This window comes from Zootoca vivipara, chromosome 9 (genome assembly GCF_965207765.1).
Source record: "Zootoca vivipara chromosome 9, rZooViv2.hap1.1, whole genome shotgun sequence".
NCBI classification, from domain to species: domain Eukaryota; kingdom Metazoa; phylum Chordata; class Lepidosauria; order Squamata; family Lacertidae; genus Zootoca; species Zootoca vivipara.
In genome coordinates this window covers 47,304,620-47,318,951 of record NC_142592.1, presented here as the reverse complement: position 1 = coordinate 47,318,951, position 14,332 = coordinate 47,304,620, and the positions used below count along the sequence as shown (strand labels likewise).

The 14,332-nt window shown below is 43.0% G+C and overlaps 1 protein-coding gene across 2 annotated transcripts in view; it reads left to right on the top strand.

The window, feature by feature from the left end:
• The first annotated feature begins 961 nt into the window (after positions 1 to 961).
• Positions 962 to 14,332, top strand: part of PWP1 (PWP1 homolog, endonuclein) — a 17,090-nt gene continuing 3,719 nt past the window's right edge. For both annotated transcript variants that reach the window (XM_088652201.1, XM_035126978.3), the window contains exons 1-11: positions 962 to 1,125; positions 2,273 to 2,331; positions 3,753 to 3,925; positions 5,059 to 5,144; positions 6,159 to 6,255; positions 7,335 to 7,445; positions 8,757 to 8,887; positions 11,035 to 11,108; positions 11,935 to 12,031; positions 13,460 to 13,521; positions 13,918 to 14,029. In XM_088652201.1, coding sequence (XP_088508327.1) covers positions 1,060 to 1,125; positions 2,273 to 2,331; positions 3,753 to 3,925; positions 5,059 to 5,144; positions 6,159 to 6,255; positions 7,335 to 7,445; positions 8,757 to 8,887; positions 11,035 to 11,108; positions 11,935 to 12,031; positions 13,460 to 13,521; positions 13,918 to 14,029 — 1,068 coding nt within the window. In that variant the 5' untranslated portion in view covers positions 962 to 1,059. The remainder of the gene's footprint in view (positions 1,126 to 2,272; positions 2,332 to 3,752; positions 3,926 to 5,058; positions 5,145 to 6,158; positions 6,256 to 7,334; positions 7,446 to 8,756; positions 8,888 to 11,034; positions 11,109 to 11,934; positions 12,032 to 13,459; positions 13,522 to 13,917; positions 14,030 to 14,332) is intronic.

The following is a 14,332-nucleotide window of genomic DNA, read 5'->3' as shown; positions in this document are numbered from 1 at the left end:
CAAACGTTTCAAGACTTATTTTAAAATATGCAGATACAGGGGCTTTTGGGGGGGGGGGGAGGACATGACGTTGATTTTCTGTCTGTCATTCAGCTGTGTTAAGAGACACAAGACCTCCATGGGGGAGAGGTCTGGAACCCTAGATGTTTGTCTGACTGATACATTAAACTACCCTCACCATAGTGCTCTTCAGATCCGCCACAGATTACCCCCACCCGCCTGAAGATGGCAAAATTGCCACTAGAGAAGCGGGAAGAGCGACTCTCTCTGTGTGTATTTACTTGGAATTAAGTCGTATTGAGTTCAGTGCTACTTGCTTCCTAATAAATGCGCAAGAGAGATACTGGAAACTTGTAATCCTTCGGGGATTTTTTAAATATATTAATATCCATAGGTAATAGAATTATATACACACGTGTGTGTGTGTGTGTGTGTGTGTGTTGTTGTTGTTGTTGTTGTTGTTGTGTGTGTGTGTGTGTTGTTGTTGTTGTTGTTGTTGTTGTTTAGCCGTTTAGTCGTGTCCAGGCACTCCTGTCTTTCACTGCCTCCCGCAGTGCCGGGCCACAACTCCCATCACCCCTCACGATCGGCCATGCTGACTGGGGCTGATGGGAATTGGAGTCCATCAGCGCAACACCCCCTTCTTTTTCCCCGCTTCAGCATCGCCTCACAAAACGAAAGAACGGAGTGACGCAAGCACAGCTCGTGCCCTATCAGCAACTGCCCCACTCCCTCCACAGCTTCTGCGGGTGACGTTGAAAGAGTGGGAGGGCCCGTCGCCACCCCGCCCTCGAGAGAGGGAGGAGCTGGGGGGAAGAAGGAATTAACGTCTCGGGAGCTTGGCGCGTACTGATGACATCACAACCTAAGGCCCTTTCCTGCCGGGGAAAGCGATAGGTCGTGCGCCTGCCGTAATGATGGAAACGCCGGCAGCTGATAGGGTGGAGGCGGAACGGGAGGCAGGGCGAAGCGGGCCCTTGCCGGAAAAAGCTCGCACGTGTCCAAGCGGGGGACGGTTCCAAGGCGTTGCGTGGCTTCTCCCCTTGGCTAGCTGAGGCCATGAGCTGCCCCGTCACCTGCGCTGCTTGGGTTCCTCGCGGCGTTGCCAAGGAGACGCCCGACAAGGTGAGCGTGGAAGCGGGAAGCGGCTTTCCTTCCTGGCACCAGCTGTCTCTGAGCATCTCTCTTGTTAGTCCGAATCAGCAGCGGCGGAATCACTTATAGGGCTAACAATGCAACGAGGGAGCTTTATCAATGCTCAGGCAGGAAAATGGTCGAGAGAGAGAGAGGGCGAAGCCAGTTCTGGTCTGCAGTTTGTAACAGCAGCAGCAGCAGCGCTGTGGAATTTTTCAGCGCAAGTCCTGCACGGGTGTGTTCAGAAACAAGGCCCATCGCGCTAAGTAGGGCTTACTCCCAGGTGTGTGTGTGTTTGTATTGGGAGCTTAAGTAGGCTTGGTCGTGTTAAAGTGTAGAAAAAGGTGTTGGATGGCAGCAAAGACTGTACGAATAGAGAAGCCATATCTCCTGTCTCTTGGAAAATATAAAAGGCAATATTTATAAGGATCTGCTTCTTGGATTGCAGTACCCTCCTGGTGAGGCATGTCCTGATTAATACATTGTGGTATATATTATTATACAATGTTTATATCCTGTCTTTCATTCTAAAGTTTATAATGTGACTTAGAACAATTTCTGTTTTCATGTAAAATCAATCTAAACCCCAGCAAGGGAATAGTCATTAAAAAAACACCTGTTGCCTCTTTTTCTTTTGTACCTAATGGAGACAAGTTGCTACTTTTACCATTTTTGCCCCTTTTCTTTTGTGTAACATTCCTCACCCATGAATTCTTGGCTCAATATTTACTTGTAGCATTCAGCATTCTTGTTTTTGCTTGAGGATTGCTGATGGGGCCTTATTGGAAAAGTCTCTAGTCGTAATGAAAAGTTGCATAGAATGTGGATATTTGTTACTTTGGGACACTCCAATTCCAGCTTGTCCACCCAGTGCCTCTCATTGTTGAAAATATTACGGTATTCTAAGGTTACTGCACAGCTGTTCAGTGATGTTATTGATGCTCAGTTTCCATTTGTTTTCAATAGCTTATTTGATTGGGCTGAATAAAAGCATACTTTTTCAAACGTCAAGGAAGCTACTGTCTGTTAGACTGTGTTGATAGAACTTATTTACAAACCTATTTAAATGTCCTTTTAAAGAAAAACTACCTGACATGAATTAAATTGTATTTCTGTACTCTGTGTGTCCATTTTGCAGGTTCATCTTGAAAGAGATGAATTGAAACGCTTGGTATCTGAAGCTAAAGAGAGACTGCAGTAAGTCATGGTAATATTGAAGCAGAAATCAGGGGAAAGTTATTATATTGTAGGTCATATCTATGTGAAGGTTTAATTTGTTGCAAAACCCCTGGTGTTTTTAATCCTAGACAGGTTAATCTAGGAACTCAGCTAGATTTGTAAAGAAAAAGCAATTTATATGTGTTGTATATATGATATAACACTGTGACACCAGGTGGCACTGTGGAGTCCTGTCTTTCCCTACCGGATTTCCCTGTATGAGTTTAACTGAATCGCTGCTTTGATGTGCCTAGATCCAGCCTAGGTAAACTGTAATTTTACTGCATTCCAGCACCTCTCAGGTGGACAGGTTAACAGAGTGAGTTGAATAAGAACATAATAAGAGCTTGCTGGATCAGACCAGTGACCCATCTAATCCAGTATCCTGTTCTCACTGTGGCCAACCAGATGCCTGTGAGAAACCTACAAGCAGCAACTGAGCACATGAGCCTTCTTCCCTCCTGTAGTCTCCAGAAACTGGTATTCAGAAGCATTACTGCTTCCAACTGTGGAGGCAGAACATAGCCTTCATGGCTGGTAGTCATTGACATCTTATTCTTCATGAATGGTGAAGAAACATAGAATTGTATAAGTGAGAATATAAAAGAAAATGGTTTCTTGTGTATTTCTAGGTTTGTTCTCTGTTACACCTTTGCTTGCACATGTTCATAAAACATAATAATTTTAAAAGATTATTGCTCATGTCTTACATTTCTGTACTTGATTTCTGCAGAACATCTCTCAGCCCAGGTTAGTAAAATAATACTGTCTTCTGCATCTGTAGGAGTAAACCTGCCAAGAGCAAGGATATGAATGTTAACTTTCACATCCCTGCTTTGTAACTTTTTTGGTTCATAGAGGAAGCAAAACATTTGAAAATAGTATTGGGTGGGGAAATAAAATATAGCTACACAAGCTGAAGATGCCACTGTGTGTAACAGCCAGTTGTAGCAGCGAAGGGTGTATTCCCACAACTGTGTATAAGGTCATAGTGAACCTATGAACTTGAGTGATGGGGTGGTTTATATGGAGGGTATTTGATTCAGTTTAGGTGCACACAGGTTCCTTCATGTTAGGAGGAGAGTAAAACCGCAGCTTTGGCACTGCGATGTTTGGCTTGTTCATTTCTGCCATTAAGGTGGTTGCTACTGCTACTCAATACTAATACACCAGTGAACCTCAAAGAAGCAGGTGCGAGACTTACAACTGAATCCTTTCCATATGAATGCTTACTTGGGAGAACATCGCACTGAGTTCAATGGAATTTGCTCCACAAGAAGTGTGTTTAAGACTTGCAGAGTCAGTGGAAAAGAAGTGATACGGAATTGTGTGTTAGTGACTAAATACTAAGTGGTGACATTCAGTTGTGCAAAGTATGTTGTACTTTTTCTTGCATAAAGAGATGCTAGTGATGATGATGAACAGGAAGAGGCTTCAGCGGGCACCATGGATGTTGCTGATGCTGAGGCAACTAGCTTAGCTCCCAACGATGAGGACCATGAAGAAAATGAAAAGCTGGATGACGATGAACTGGCAGAATATGACCTGGATAATTATGATGAGGAAGATGAAGGTAACATTAGACTTGTTTCTGTGTTTCCTTCCATCCACCAGCAAATTCTTCACAAGTTGTTGTAATATGTTTGCTCTGAGTATTGGAAGATAGATCACAAAGGGTCGGTGTTTGCCTAGGAAAGAGTATAGAGTTGAAAATGCCCCGCAGGAATTCGTACTTTTATAAAGTCAAGAGAATTAGTACTTTCATAAAGTCAAATGACTTTCATTTGTTTTTGATAATGCAAAGGAGGTTTGGGCTTCACAGGGTTTGGAAGATCAGAAAGGGCTTTGTGGACAGGATAATCTGCCTTGGGGAAGGATCCTCCAGTCCCAGGATCCAATAACTAAGAATCTACCTGGGAATAAGGCACATTGAACCAAGTGGGACTTATTTCTGAAGGCATGTACTGTATATGATTACATTGCAAAACTTGCAAGTGGAATGAATACCTTCACATGATTCCTATCTGGTTGGCTGCAGTGAGAAAAAGGGTGGCTGGACTTGATTAACCTTTGCTCCGATCTAACAAAGCTGCTCTTATTATCACAGGAGAGGACTCTTATCACCAAGCCTGTCAATTATTTAAACCCCAAGTGTGGAGGAAAACTTGATCCACCAAATCTTTTTCAAAAGCAATCACACTTCCCCATTAGGACAGGATGGGGAAAATTTCTAATAAATGGTGGAAAAAAGCCACTGCAACTGAAGCACCAGAATAAAAATAATTGGGTATCCATTATCAATTTATTCGGTTCGGTCTTGAACCCAGATGCTCTGTGCTCTAAACACTTTTTCTGTAGCAAGATTTCCCTGCAATAGGTGGATATTTTCTCCTCCTTACACTTAAATTAGTTCATAGTAAATATATTTCAGTGAATTTTCATTAAGCTCCAGCTTTTAAAGCCTTGTGGTGAAGGAGAGCTTTGCTTTTTGCTAAAATACTGTTTTTTAAAGGCAGACAGTTTTATGACACTTCAAATGGCATTTCATTGTTCCATCATAAAACCTTTTATGTTCTCTCTTGTGCTTCATTTTGACCAATAATTAATTTTACTAAGGAAACTGTTGCTTGCTAAGGTTTCACATTGATGTAAGTTTGACTTACCTAGCACAGTCTGCCATTTGGAATTGTGAATATTCTTTTACAGGCACTGAGAGTCTTGGAAAGACCCTAGCAGGTCTCACAGTGTATGGAAGCAATGAAAATGATCCTTATGTCACTCTTAAAGATACAGTGAGTACTTTTGTTGAATAAAAGTGGAAGCAAAACCTTCTAAACTCCTCCTAGCTGTTTGATCTAGTCACATCATGCAGTGGTACCCTTAAGGTTACATATGCATGTAGCCTGCATATTTGTGTATTGGGTTTTGTTTTACTTCATATGGTGTCTAGTCATTTAACCCATGTCCCTTGCTACAGAAACATTTAAATTTGTAAAGAATTAGTTGAGTTTGTTCCTTCACTTAAAAGTATAGCCTCATTTGGAACCCCTTACACTCAAGACCAGCTTTTTGAGGTGACTCTGATTTCTCACCTTCATTTGTATTCTGTGTTCGGGGTTCCTTAAATTGACCTCTGTTGATAGTCTTCTCTTTAGGCGTGAAGTTAGAGTGACGATCTTCTGGTCCCTTTCAACACTGTCACTTACTTGAATCTGACTGCATTTCCTACTTATTTGGGTCTAAATCCCAGTGAAGTCAGTCAATCAGGAAATCCCACTAACTACACACATTAAATTTATATACTGCTCTTCATCACATAATAAAAGCAAGGTAAACGTGTGTGCGTGCACACACACACACACACAAAATCATATTTTTGTATGATTCTTTGACAGTTTTGTCTGAAGCCATTCTACTTTAGCCTCTGGGAGGTTTGGGGTGAGGTGGATTATCTTGCTACTCTTTTTGTATGCTCTGGTGGTGGTGCTATTCTGAAATATGGGGGAAAGGAAGGGATTCCTTTCCCTCATATTCATAGAAGCTTAAGCTGATATCCAAAGAATCAAGCCACTAATTTAGTACACCCAAAGCAATTGAGATTTTGTTCCCTTGGGCAGCAGTTCACTGTATCACATGGCAACTGCTTTTGAAACAGTGGGGAATTTCAAGAGTAAGTACCTATGTGGCAGGGGAAGTGGGTAGGGGCGTACTGGGCATTCCCAAGTGTTTGAACACACCTGAAATAGCCTTTGATTCTGACCATTGTGTACAGCAGTGTTCTAACACTACTGAGCTTTCTATTTTAGGAGCAATATGAGCACGAAGACTTCATGATTAAGCCCAGTGACAACTTTGTCGTGTGTGGCAGAGTTGATAAGGACCACTGCAGTCTAGAAGTTCATGGTGGGTAAAAACCTCCTTGCTTTTAATATAGCGCTAGCAAATATTTGGTTTATCTGGTATTACGGTCAACTGCTTCTTTCGCCTATTGATTTCTATCATCTGAAAACGAGTTGACTTCAAACATTGCCTTTTACAGTTGCAGCAGGGGTAGGGAATCGTTTTTGCCTTGGTGGGCCAGATCTGCATCTGTTCCCACCCTTGCGAGCTGACTTTTGCAGATGAGAATTGCCTAATGTCCTCATGAGTCAGGGTGGTTGATAGGTTGGAGTCTGCAGACCAACTGTTAGTCCAGTGAGAGAGGTGTTTCCTTGTGGCTCAGGATACTCTGATGTCCAAACCCATATCGGAATGAACCACAGAGTGGATCTATCTCTTCTTTGTAGCTGGGCCACAACACACCTGAGTTGTCGTCTTGCATCTTTGCTTGCACTATTGTTTGTCCAATGTGTTTCTTGTTCAGGGTGGTTTAACTTGCTAAATGAAGAAGTCAGACAGTTGCTGTTGACAACACAACTTCGTGTCTCGCTAACAACACTAGGAGACTTTGTCAGCAACTCTGCAATACATCAGTTTTCCCCGCCTCCTACAAGGGACTATAGAAAGAGGGAACTTGTCAGGCCACAGTTCATGCCTGTCAGGCTTGAGTTGTAAGTTGTGTGGGCCTGATCTAAAGTAATTATACTGTGGTGCTGAAGGATCTTGGAAAGTGCTTTCACATGCCTAACATTTGGTGTTTTCAGTACTTGGTGCACACTGGCATAACTGCATGTTTGCTTTATATTCAAAGGTCTTCTTTGTTAACCAGTCTACTTTTTCTTTCTCCACAAGAGGTGTTGTTGTTGTTGTTGTTGTTGTTGTTGTTGTTGTCATCTCTAAGCAGCATACTTATGAAAGCTTTCCCAGCAGAATGGTCTATGCCATGGGTGTCTCTCTTTCATTTGCTGCTGTTTTCAGTGTTTTTAGCTGTTATTTAAAGCTGTTTTTATCATATTGTGTGTCACCTTGACATATGTGGAAGAAGTTTAAGATATTATTGACAAAAACAAAAGTATATAAATTACAAAATTTAATTCATACAGTTTATAACCATGAAGAGGACTCATTTTACGTCCATCATGATATCCTCTTATCAGCATATCCTTTGAGTGCGGAATGGCTGAACTTTGATCCTAACCCAGAGGATTCTGCAGGTAAGTTAATTGCAAGATTTTTCTAAATTCCATTTGGTGCTTTTTGGATAGCAGTTTTGGCACATCTCGTCAGCACACTTCTCTGCCTCTTCCCTCCCCCCATAAAAATCTTGTTTTAAAAGACTAATGGCTCAGGAATTGTATTTATTTATGCATTTCTATACCATCCTTCACCATGCAGTCACCATGCGGTGTACAGCATATTAAAACACACTGGAACATATTCTAAACCCAAGGAAAAAATATGAAGTAAATGCAACATAAAATAAAATAGAGGATGCAATTTCAGACAAAGTATACAGCTCTTTACCTCCCAAAGCCTAGTGAAAGAGGTATATCTTCACCTTCCTTCTAGAAGAGTACAATGCTGAGGTATGTTGCATCTTAGTGGGGAGACTGTTCCGTAGTTTAGAGCTGCCACTAAAAAAGCCCTATTATGCACCCCTATACTGCTGACATGATCCCTTATTTTTTATCTTGTGCAAGCTGACAACTGCTACTTATTTTGTTCTGAGAATTTATTATAATTCCTCCAAGTAGCTTTTAAATGTGTGAATTTTCACCTTATATTTATATTGAAAAATGTGTGCTGGATTTGGATGTAGGCAACCTAGGTTCAGATTTCCAATTGCCTGTGAAGTTCGCTAAGTGTCTTTTGGCAGATTATTGTATCTCTGAAGGAATGCAGGATACAAATACAATTATTAAAATCCCACTCTTGTCTCACAGCACATTTTAATTGAAATATATTATGACAATACTATAGGGATGGGGAACATGTGTATGTTATATATGTGCATATTTGGTAGTACAGTGGTACCTCGGGTTACAAACGCTTCAGGTTACAAACTCCGCTAACCCAGAAATAGTACCTCAGGTTAAGGACTTTGCTTCAGGATGAGAACAGAAATCGTGCTACGGCAGCGGGAGGCCCCATTAGCTAAAGTGGTGCTTCAGGTTAAGAACAGTTTCAGGTTAAGAACGGACCTCCGGAACGAATTAAGTTCTTAACCAGAGGTACCACTGTATATAATATGTTTAAATACACAGAAAAATGAACAAGTATCTTTATTTTCAATGAGAAGTGGTTAATTTACTTAGACATTTATATCCTACTTACCTATGGTTAAATCAATCTCAAGACAGCATACCAATAGAAATTTAACAATGTGAATTCATGAGATGACCTGATTAAAAATTTGCAGTCCTATTGAGGTAGTTCCACGAGGAAATAGCAGACACCAGCAATGTGTTAAAAATGTGTAGGATTCATGAAGTAACTCCTGATTATCTTGGGTGTTCCTCCATCAGGGAATTATGTTGCCGTGGGCACAATGAGTCCTGTTATTGAAGTGTGGGACCTTGACGTAGTGGATAGTTTAGAGCCAGTCTTTTCCCTCGGAAGCAAGAAAGCAAAAACAAAGAAGAAGAAAGGGAGGAAGGTAAGTAAGCTGACTTTATTATCAATATCATAGTCGGTAGTAACCTTTTGGGATGAAGGCCAAAAAGAGCTGCTCACTTTCTGTGCTTACACATTGCATTTTCAAACCGTTGGATATATTTGTTATTTACAGACCCACAAAACAGTGGTTTTGTTTCTTTTGGAAACAGTTTACAGATACCCAAGCGGGGGAGGAATTAATTGATCGTGTTTGGAACTCAGTATTGGAGAATTGTCATAACTCAGGCACCCCCAAACTGCGGCCCTCCAGATGTTTTGGCCTACAACTCCCATGATCCCTAGCTAACAGGACCAGTGGTTGGGGAAGATGGGAATTGTAGTCCAAAACATCTGGAGGGCCGAAGTTTTGGGATGCCTGTCATAACTCATTAGGTGTGTTTCTATGCATAGGTTTGAACAGAGAGAAGTAACTTGGATTTAATTCAGAAGTGTTTGGGTGGGACTAGTTCCCAGTGATGGTACAGTAGTAGCCACATTGACAAAGATGAAAAGTGAGGATTGGGGGCACTATGGATGGAATCAGGCGGGGATGGGCAGCATCTTGTGGGAACTTCAGCTAGTCCAAAAGTATTTCCTTGAGACACCTAGCCTCTCTTCTTTGAGCTTTGGTTTGTGAAGGGGCTTGTCCAGCAGAAGGGCAGAATGGGGGAAGCAGACCGAGGATTTAGGTTGCAAGTTCTGCCCATGGAAAGAGACTGGCTGTATCTTGGGAAGGGCTATAGCTCAGTGGTACAGAGCACGTGGTATGTGTGCAGAAGGCCTAGCGTTCAATTCCTGGCACCTCCAGGTAGGACTGGGATAGACTTGCGTCTGAATCCCTGCACAGCTGCTGCCATTCAGCATAGACCAGCGTTTCTCAACCTCTGTTCCGCGGCACACTAGTGTGCCGCGAGACGCTGGCTGGTGTGCTGCGAGTGCGGCGACGAGAAGGGTGATTTGGGGAGAAGGGCAATCCCCAAAGCGAAGAAGACCTCAGGCCTGGCAGCTAGGCCTCTTCCCCACTCGCACCCCGCGCCGTCTCCTAGCAACCGGCCGTTGGCAGCGCTGATTGGCCGGCGCGGCGCCCGCCGCCATTTTCAAACTGCTTTTTTTTTTTTTTGCCAAGGCGGCCGGGCGGCCCTCCTCCCTCAGCCGCCGCCATTAACCATTCTCGTCCCTGGCTTAAGCGGAGGCGAGTCTGGTCTCGCCCGGCATGGAGAGCGGCCCTCTGGCTGAGAAGCCCCCTCTGAGGAGGAAGGGGAGGCGGCGGCAGCAGCAGCAGCAAGTGGCGAGGCCCGCCGCCGCCGCGGGGGGAGCGCCTTTGAGGCGCAGCGACGGCGGCGTGCTTCTATTCGAGACCACCGGAGGGGCCCGGCAGGCCTCCTCCTCCTCCTCCTCCTCCTCCTCCTCCTCCTCAACCGCCTCCTCCTGCGGGCGGTAAGTGCCCCCTCCCACCCCTGCCCTGGGTCCTTAGGGTGAGGGGCGGGTGACGAATAAATTCATGGTAATAGGAATAACAGTAATCGACGAGGGGGGGCAGGCGGTGTGAGGTGCTGGGGGTGTTGACCCCCTCCCCAATATTATTCGCTTCAAAAGGAGGGGGGCGTAAGAGCCTTCAGCCCCCTACCCGTCACAGGGACGATCCGATTGCATCGCCACCACCACAATCATTATTGATTACAGTACTATTGAACCCCAGGCCCAGTTTTCTCCCCGAAAAGGGGAGGGCGGCACAGAGTTGGTGTGCCCCGTGATTTTTTTCATGGAACAAGTGTGCCGTGGCCCAAAAAAGGTTGAGAAACACTGGCATAGACAACAGGGAACAAGATGGTGGACAACTGTTCTGACTTGGTTTAAGGCAGCTTGCCATGTTCCTAAGTGGGACAAGAGAATATAAGCTGGAATTGCCTCAGAAGCTGTAGGAACTCTCTGGACCAGGGCTGTGTGTCTTGAAATGATTGGGCCTAGGTTATTCATGTTAATATTGTGGGCCAGCTCCGAGTAGGATCAGCACTGGCTACAACCCTGTGCTTTTTCCATGTTTGCTCCATGTAAAGGAGAATTGGAATTAATTGGCTGCTTGAGCATGCTTGCTTACTGAAGTAAATGTGGAAGCTATAAAGGACTTCTTAATGTTTTTATGTAAAGAACGCTTCTAAAGAAGACCATCAAGAAGGGCATACCGATGCAGTGCTTGACCTTTCATGGAATAAACAACTCAGGTAAGTAAAAATTAAGGTAACATAGCGTAAAGATAATTTGTAGAAATATTCTTTTGTTTGTGTATTCGCATACTTGCGCACAGTTCTTCAATATCTGTTGTTATTGGGAATATGGTAGAAAATAGATTTCTGCCTTCACTGTGCCATCAATATTTAAGGGATAAATTAATCTATGTGGGAAAAACAACTTTAATTGCTTTAGTTTTTTTTAGTGTCTCCAGAGGTCCCCATTCCAGTCTAACAGTCTGGTTTATTAGGAATTGTGGTTATTAGTTGCTCCAGGATGATTGCAGCAGATGGCTCTCAGCTCAGATGCTTTTTAGTCAGCAAACCACAGGGCCTTGCCCTTTTAATATTCTAGCTGCTGGCTGTGAGACTAGGTAGTGTTGGGTAAGTAGTTGAAACCTCTGCCAGGTAGGCAGCAGCAGTAAGCTGGTCTTCTTCCTCCTTAGCACTAGCTTGCCCCTGGAATCTCCTACCTTTTGTGAAGGTTAATTAAATAGTTTAGGAAACAGAACTACATTACCTATTAGGAAGCTGGGATAAGGAAGCAAATTGCACCCAGCCTTTGCCAATCTTTGTTTATGTTTGTGATGCAGTCAACACACCTTTCAAATACTAATATTAACAACATATACGCATTTCAGTGGCTGGAATGACTGCTTAAAACGATTGCACCCGTTTTTTGTATTTAGGCAGCACTGTTTTGTATCTCTGAGGCTACAGCAGAGTTGAAAAGAGACAAAACTGGGTATGAAATGGGTCTACACTTGGGCCACTGGGCCTTCACTTTGTTCATATGCATCCACACACCTCTTTCCTTCAGATCTGTGTTGGCAAGTGCGTCAGCTGACCACTCTGTTATTCTTTGGGATATGTTGAGGGGCACACCAGCAGCAACGCTTTCTCTTCACACAGACAAGGTATGTTGAAAATTCCAGAAACAGCAAAGAGAGCCCCCACCAGCCAGTTGGCTTCATAGAAAAGTTGTGTGACCACTTTACTGGTAACTAGGTTAATCAGTTTCTCACTGCTTTGCTGGCAGTACATTTAGCACCTGTGTGGCAAGTGAGAGTTTATTAAGGCCCCTGGCACAGAGGAAGTTGTACCTGCTGCATTATTTCAGTCTTGTAGTTCTTAAGGACAGGAGCCCTGCCTGTGAAAGCAGTTAGAACTCTGGGTGTATATCAAAAGCAAGCTCTGATGGTGTATTCCTGCCCTTCTCCCTTCTGGGAGTTGGTAAGATGAATAGCAGAGCCTTCCAGGTGTAAGCAAGATAATGGTAGAAAAGGTTTTTATAAGCACTTAATGTGATTGAAGGGACGCGTTTATTCCTTTGAGTTTTCATTAGTTCTTGATTTAGATGGAAAAAGACATAACAGGTTAGAAGAGGTATGGAACATGACGCACTAGTCAAGCAAGGTTTTATGACCTGAGAGAAAATTTGTCTGCCGGTTGTAAAACTGAAATGAAACAGATTTTGAAAGAGTTGTTTTTGTAAAAAATAATCCGATTTGAATGTCAGCAGGCAAACATGAAGATGGGAAAAAGCAGTTTTGGGTTCTAAACCTCAAATTCACACTTCAGTCATACCACTTCTAACAAGTGTAATCAAATCCAAAGGTGGCTACAGCTCATTCCTTTAATAATGGCTATGTAGATAGGGGTGTTTCAGCAGGTGCTCTTGTCTTAATGCTGCTGCAAGGATGAAAAACGGCCTCTGCTGCCATTTTCTGTTCTGCTGTTTAAAATCACAGCAGGCCTGCCACCCCTTGCCTCTGGGAACGCTAAGTGCAAATACCACTGAGACAGGTTTTAGCAGTATACGAAACAACTTAAGTTTCACAACCAAAATATAACACAAAGGAAAATGCCTCTTAATTTTGGGTTTCACCTTTAGCTACAATTTTCCTGGACGGGCAGGTGCTGGCAGCTCCATGGTAGAAATTGAGGTCAACTATCAAATTTGATTAATCAGGTGAAACACCGTTTCAGCTTGTAATGCTCTCCATCAGGATGTCTAGATTGCAGAGAGATGAGTGCTGTAGGAATGCCTGCTTGCTACTGTCAGAAATTGTAAATAATAAAAGTAAATGAAATTATTGGTCAGGCACCAGGACTCTCCTTTTTCTTTCTCCAACATCCGCAACTTTGATCCAATATTTATTTTGCATGCTGAGGAATGGACCTATTTTGTTTAAAGGTAGCAGGTAACCAGATTTCCAGAAACCTGGCTGGCTGTAGAAAAATTCCATGTATCAGGAATTAGACAAAATGAGATCATATACAGTATGTATTGTGCAACTGAATTTCAGTTGAACTGTGTTTCCCAAATCTAATGTTCTTTGCAGGTGCAGACGCTGCAGTTTCATCCTTTTGAAACACAGACTCTCGTCTCTGGTTCTTACGACAAGTAAGGAAGGGCATGTTATACTTTCACTGCTCTACTTGTACAGTGTAGGAGCGGCATGATTGTAACAGGAGCACAGAAATCCTAATGTGGCACTAAAATAACTTTTTGCTTCAGTGTAGGGTTTGGCTTATTCTTTTGTTAACCTTATGTTGTCTGATACACTGGTTTGGTTATACTTCCTTCCTCGGTGATCTCTGATTTTCAGTCTGATTTTCTTACCGTTACAACCTCTAGGGTATGCTATGTTTTTCTCAATTACTTAACCTAGAATTAAAGAGCTTTTGAAAAGTTTGGCACAAGTGTGGAGGGAGAAGGTTGAACAAAAACTATTTGCATTTGACCAAATAAAAGAACTTGATACCCTGCTTGAGTCAATGCTCTGATTCTGCTTTCCAGATCAGCAATTTTGTATGACTGCAGAAGTCCACAGGATAACCATCGAACCTGGCGGTTCAGTGGGCAGGTTGAAAGAGTGACTTGGAATCATTTCTCCCCTCACCACTTCTTGGCAAGTACAAGGTTCCCTGTTCCCTTTTTCTGCCTTGTGTTTTCCCCTCTATGTATTTACACGTCACCTAATGGAGGTCCTTGAGGCCATTTTTTAACATACAAAATGGACAACAAATACTCAATTGGAACATAATGCCACTCACAAAAGTTAAACTAATCAGCAGACTTGAGGTCTGCTATATATTGCTGCAGCTGCTACCAACAAACTCTGTCAAAAACAAACTTTCACCAATAGTGATGGGCCAGACACAGTCCCCAATTTCTCCCAGAAACTGTGCCAAGTCCTTGCTGCCGCAGATTC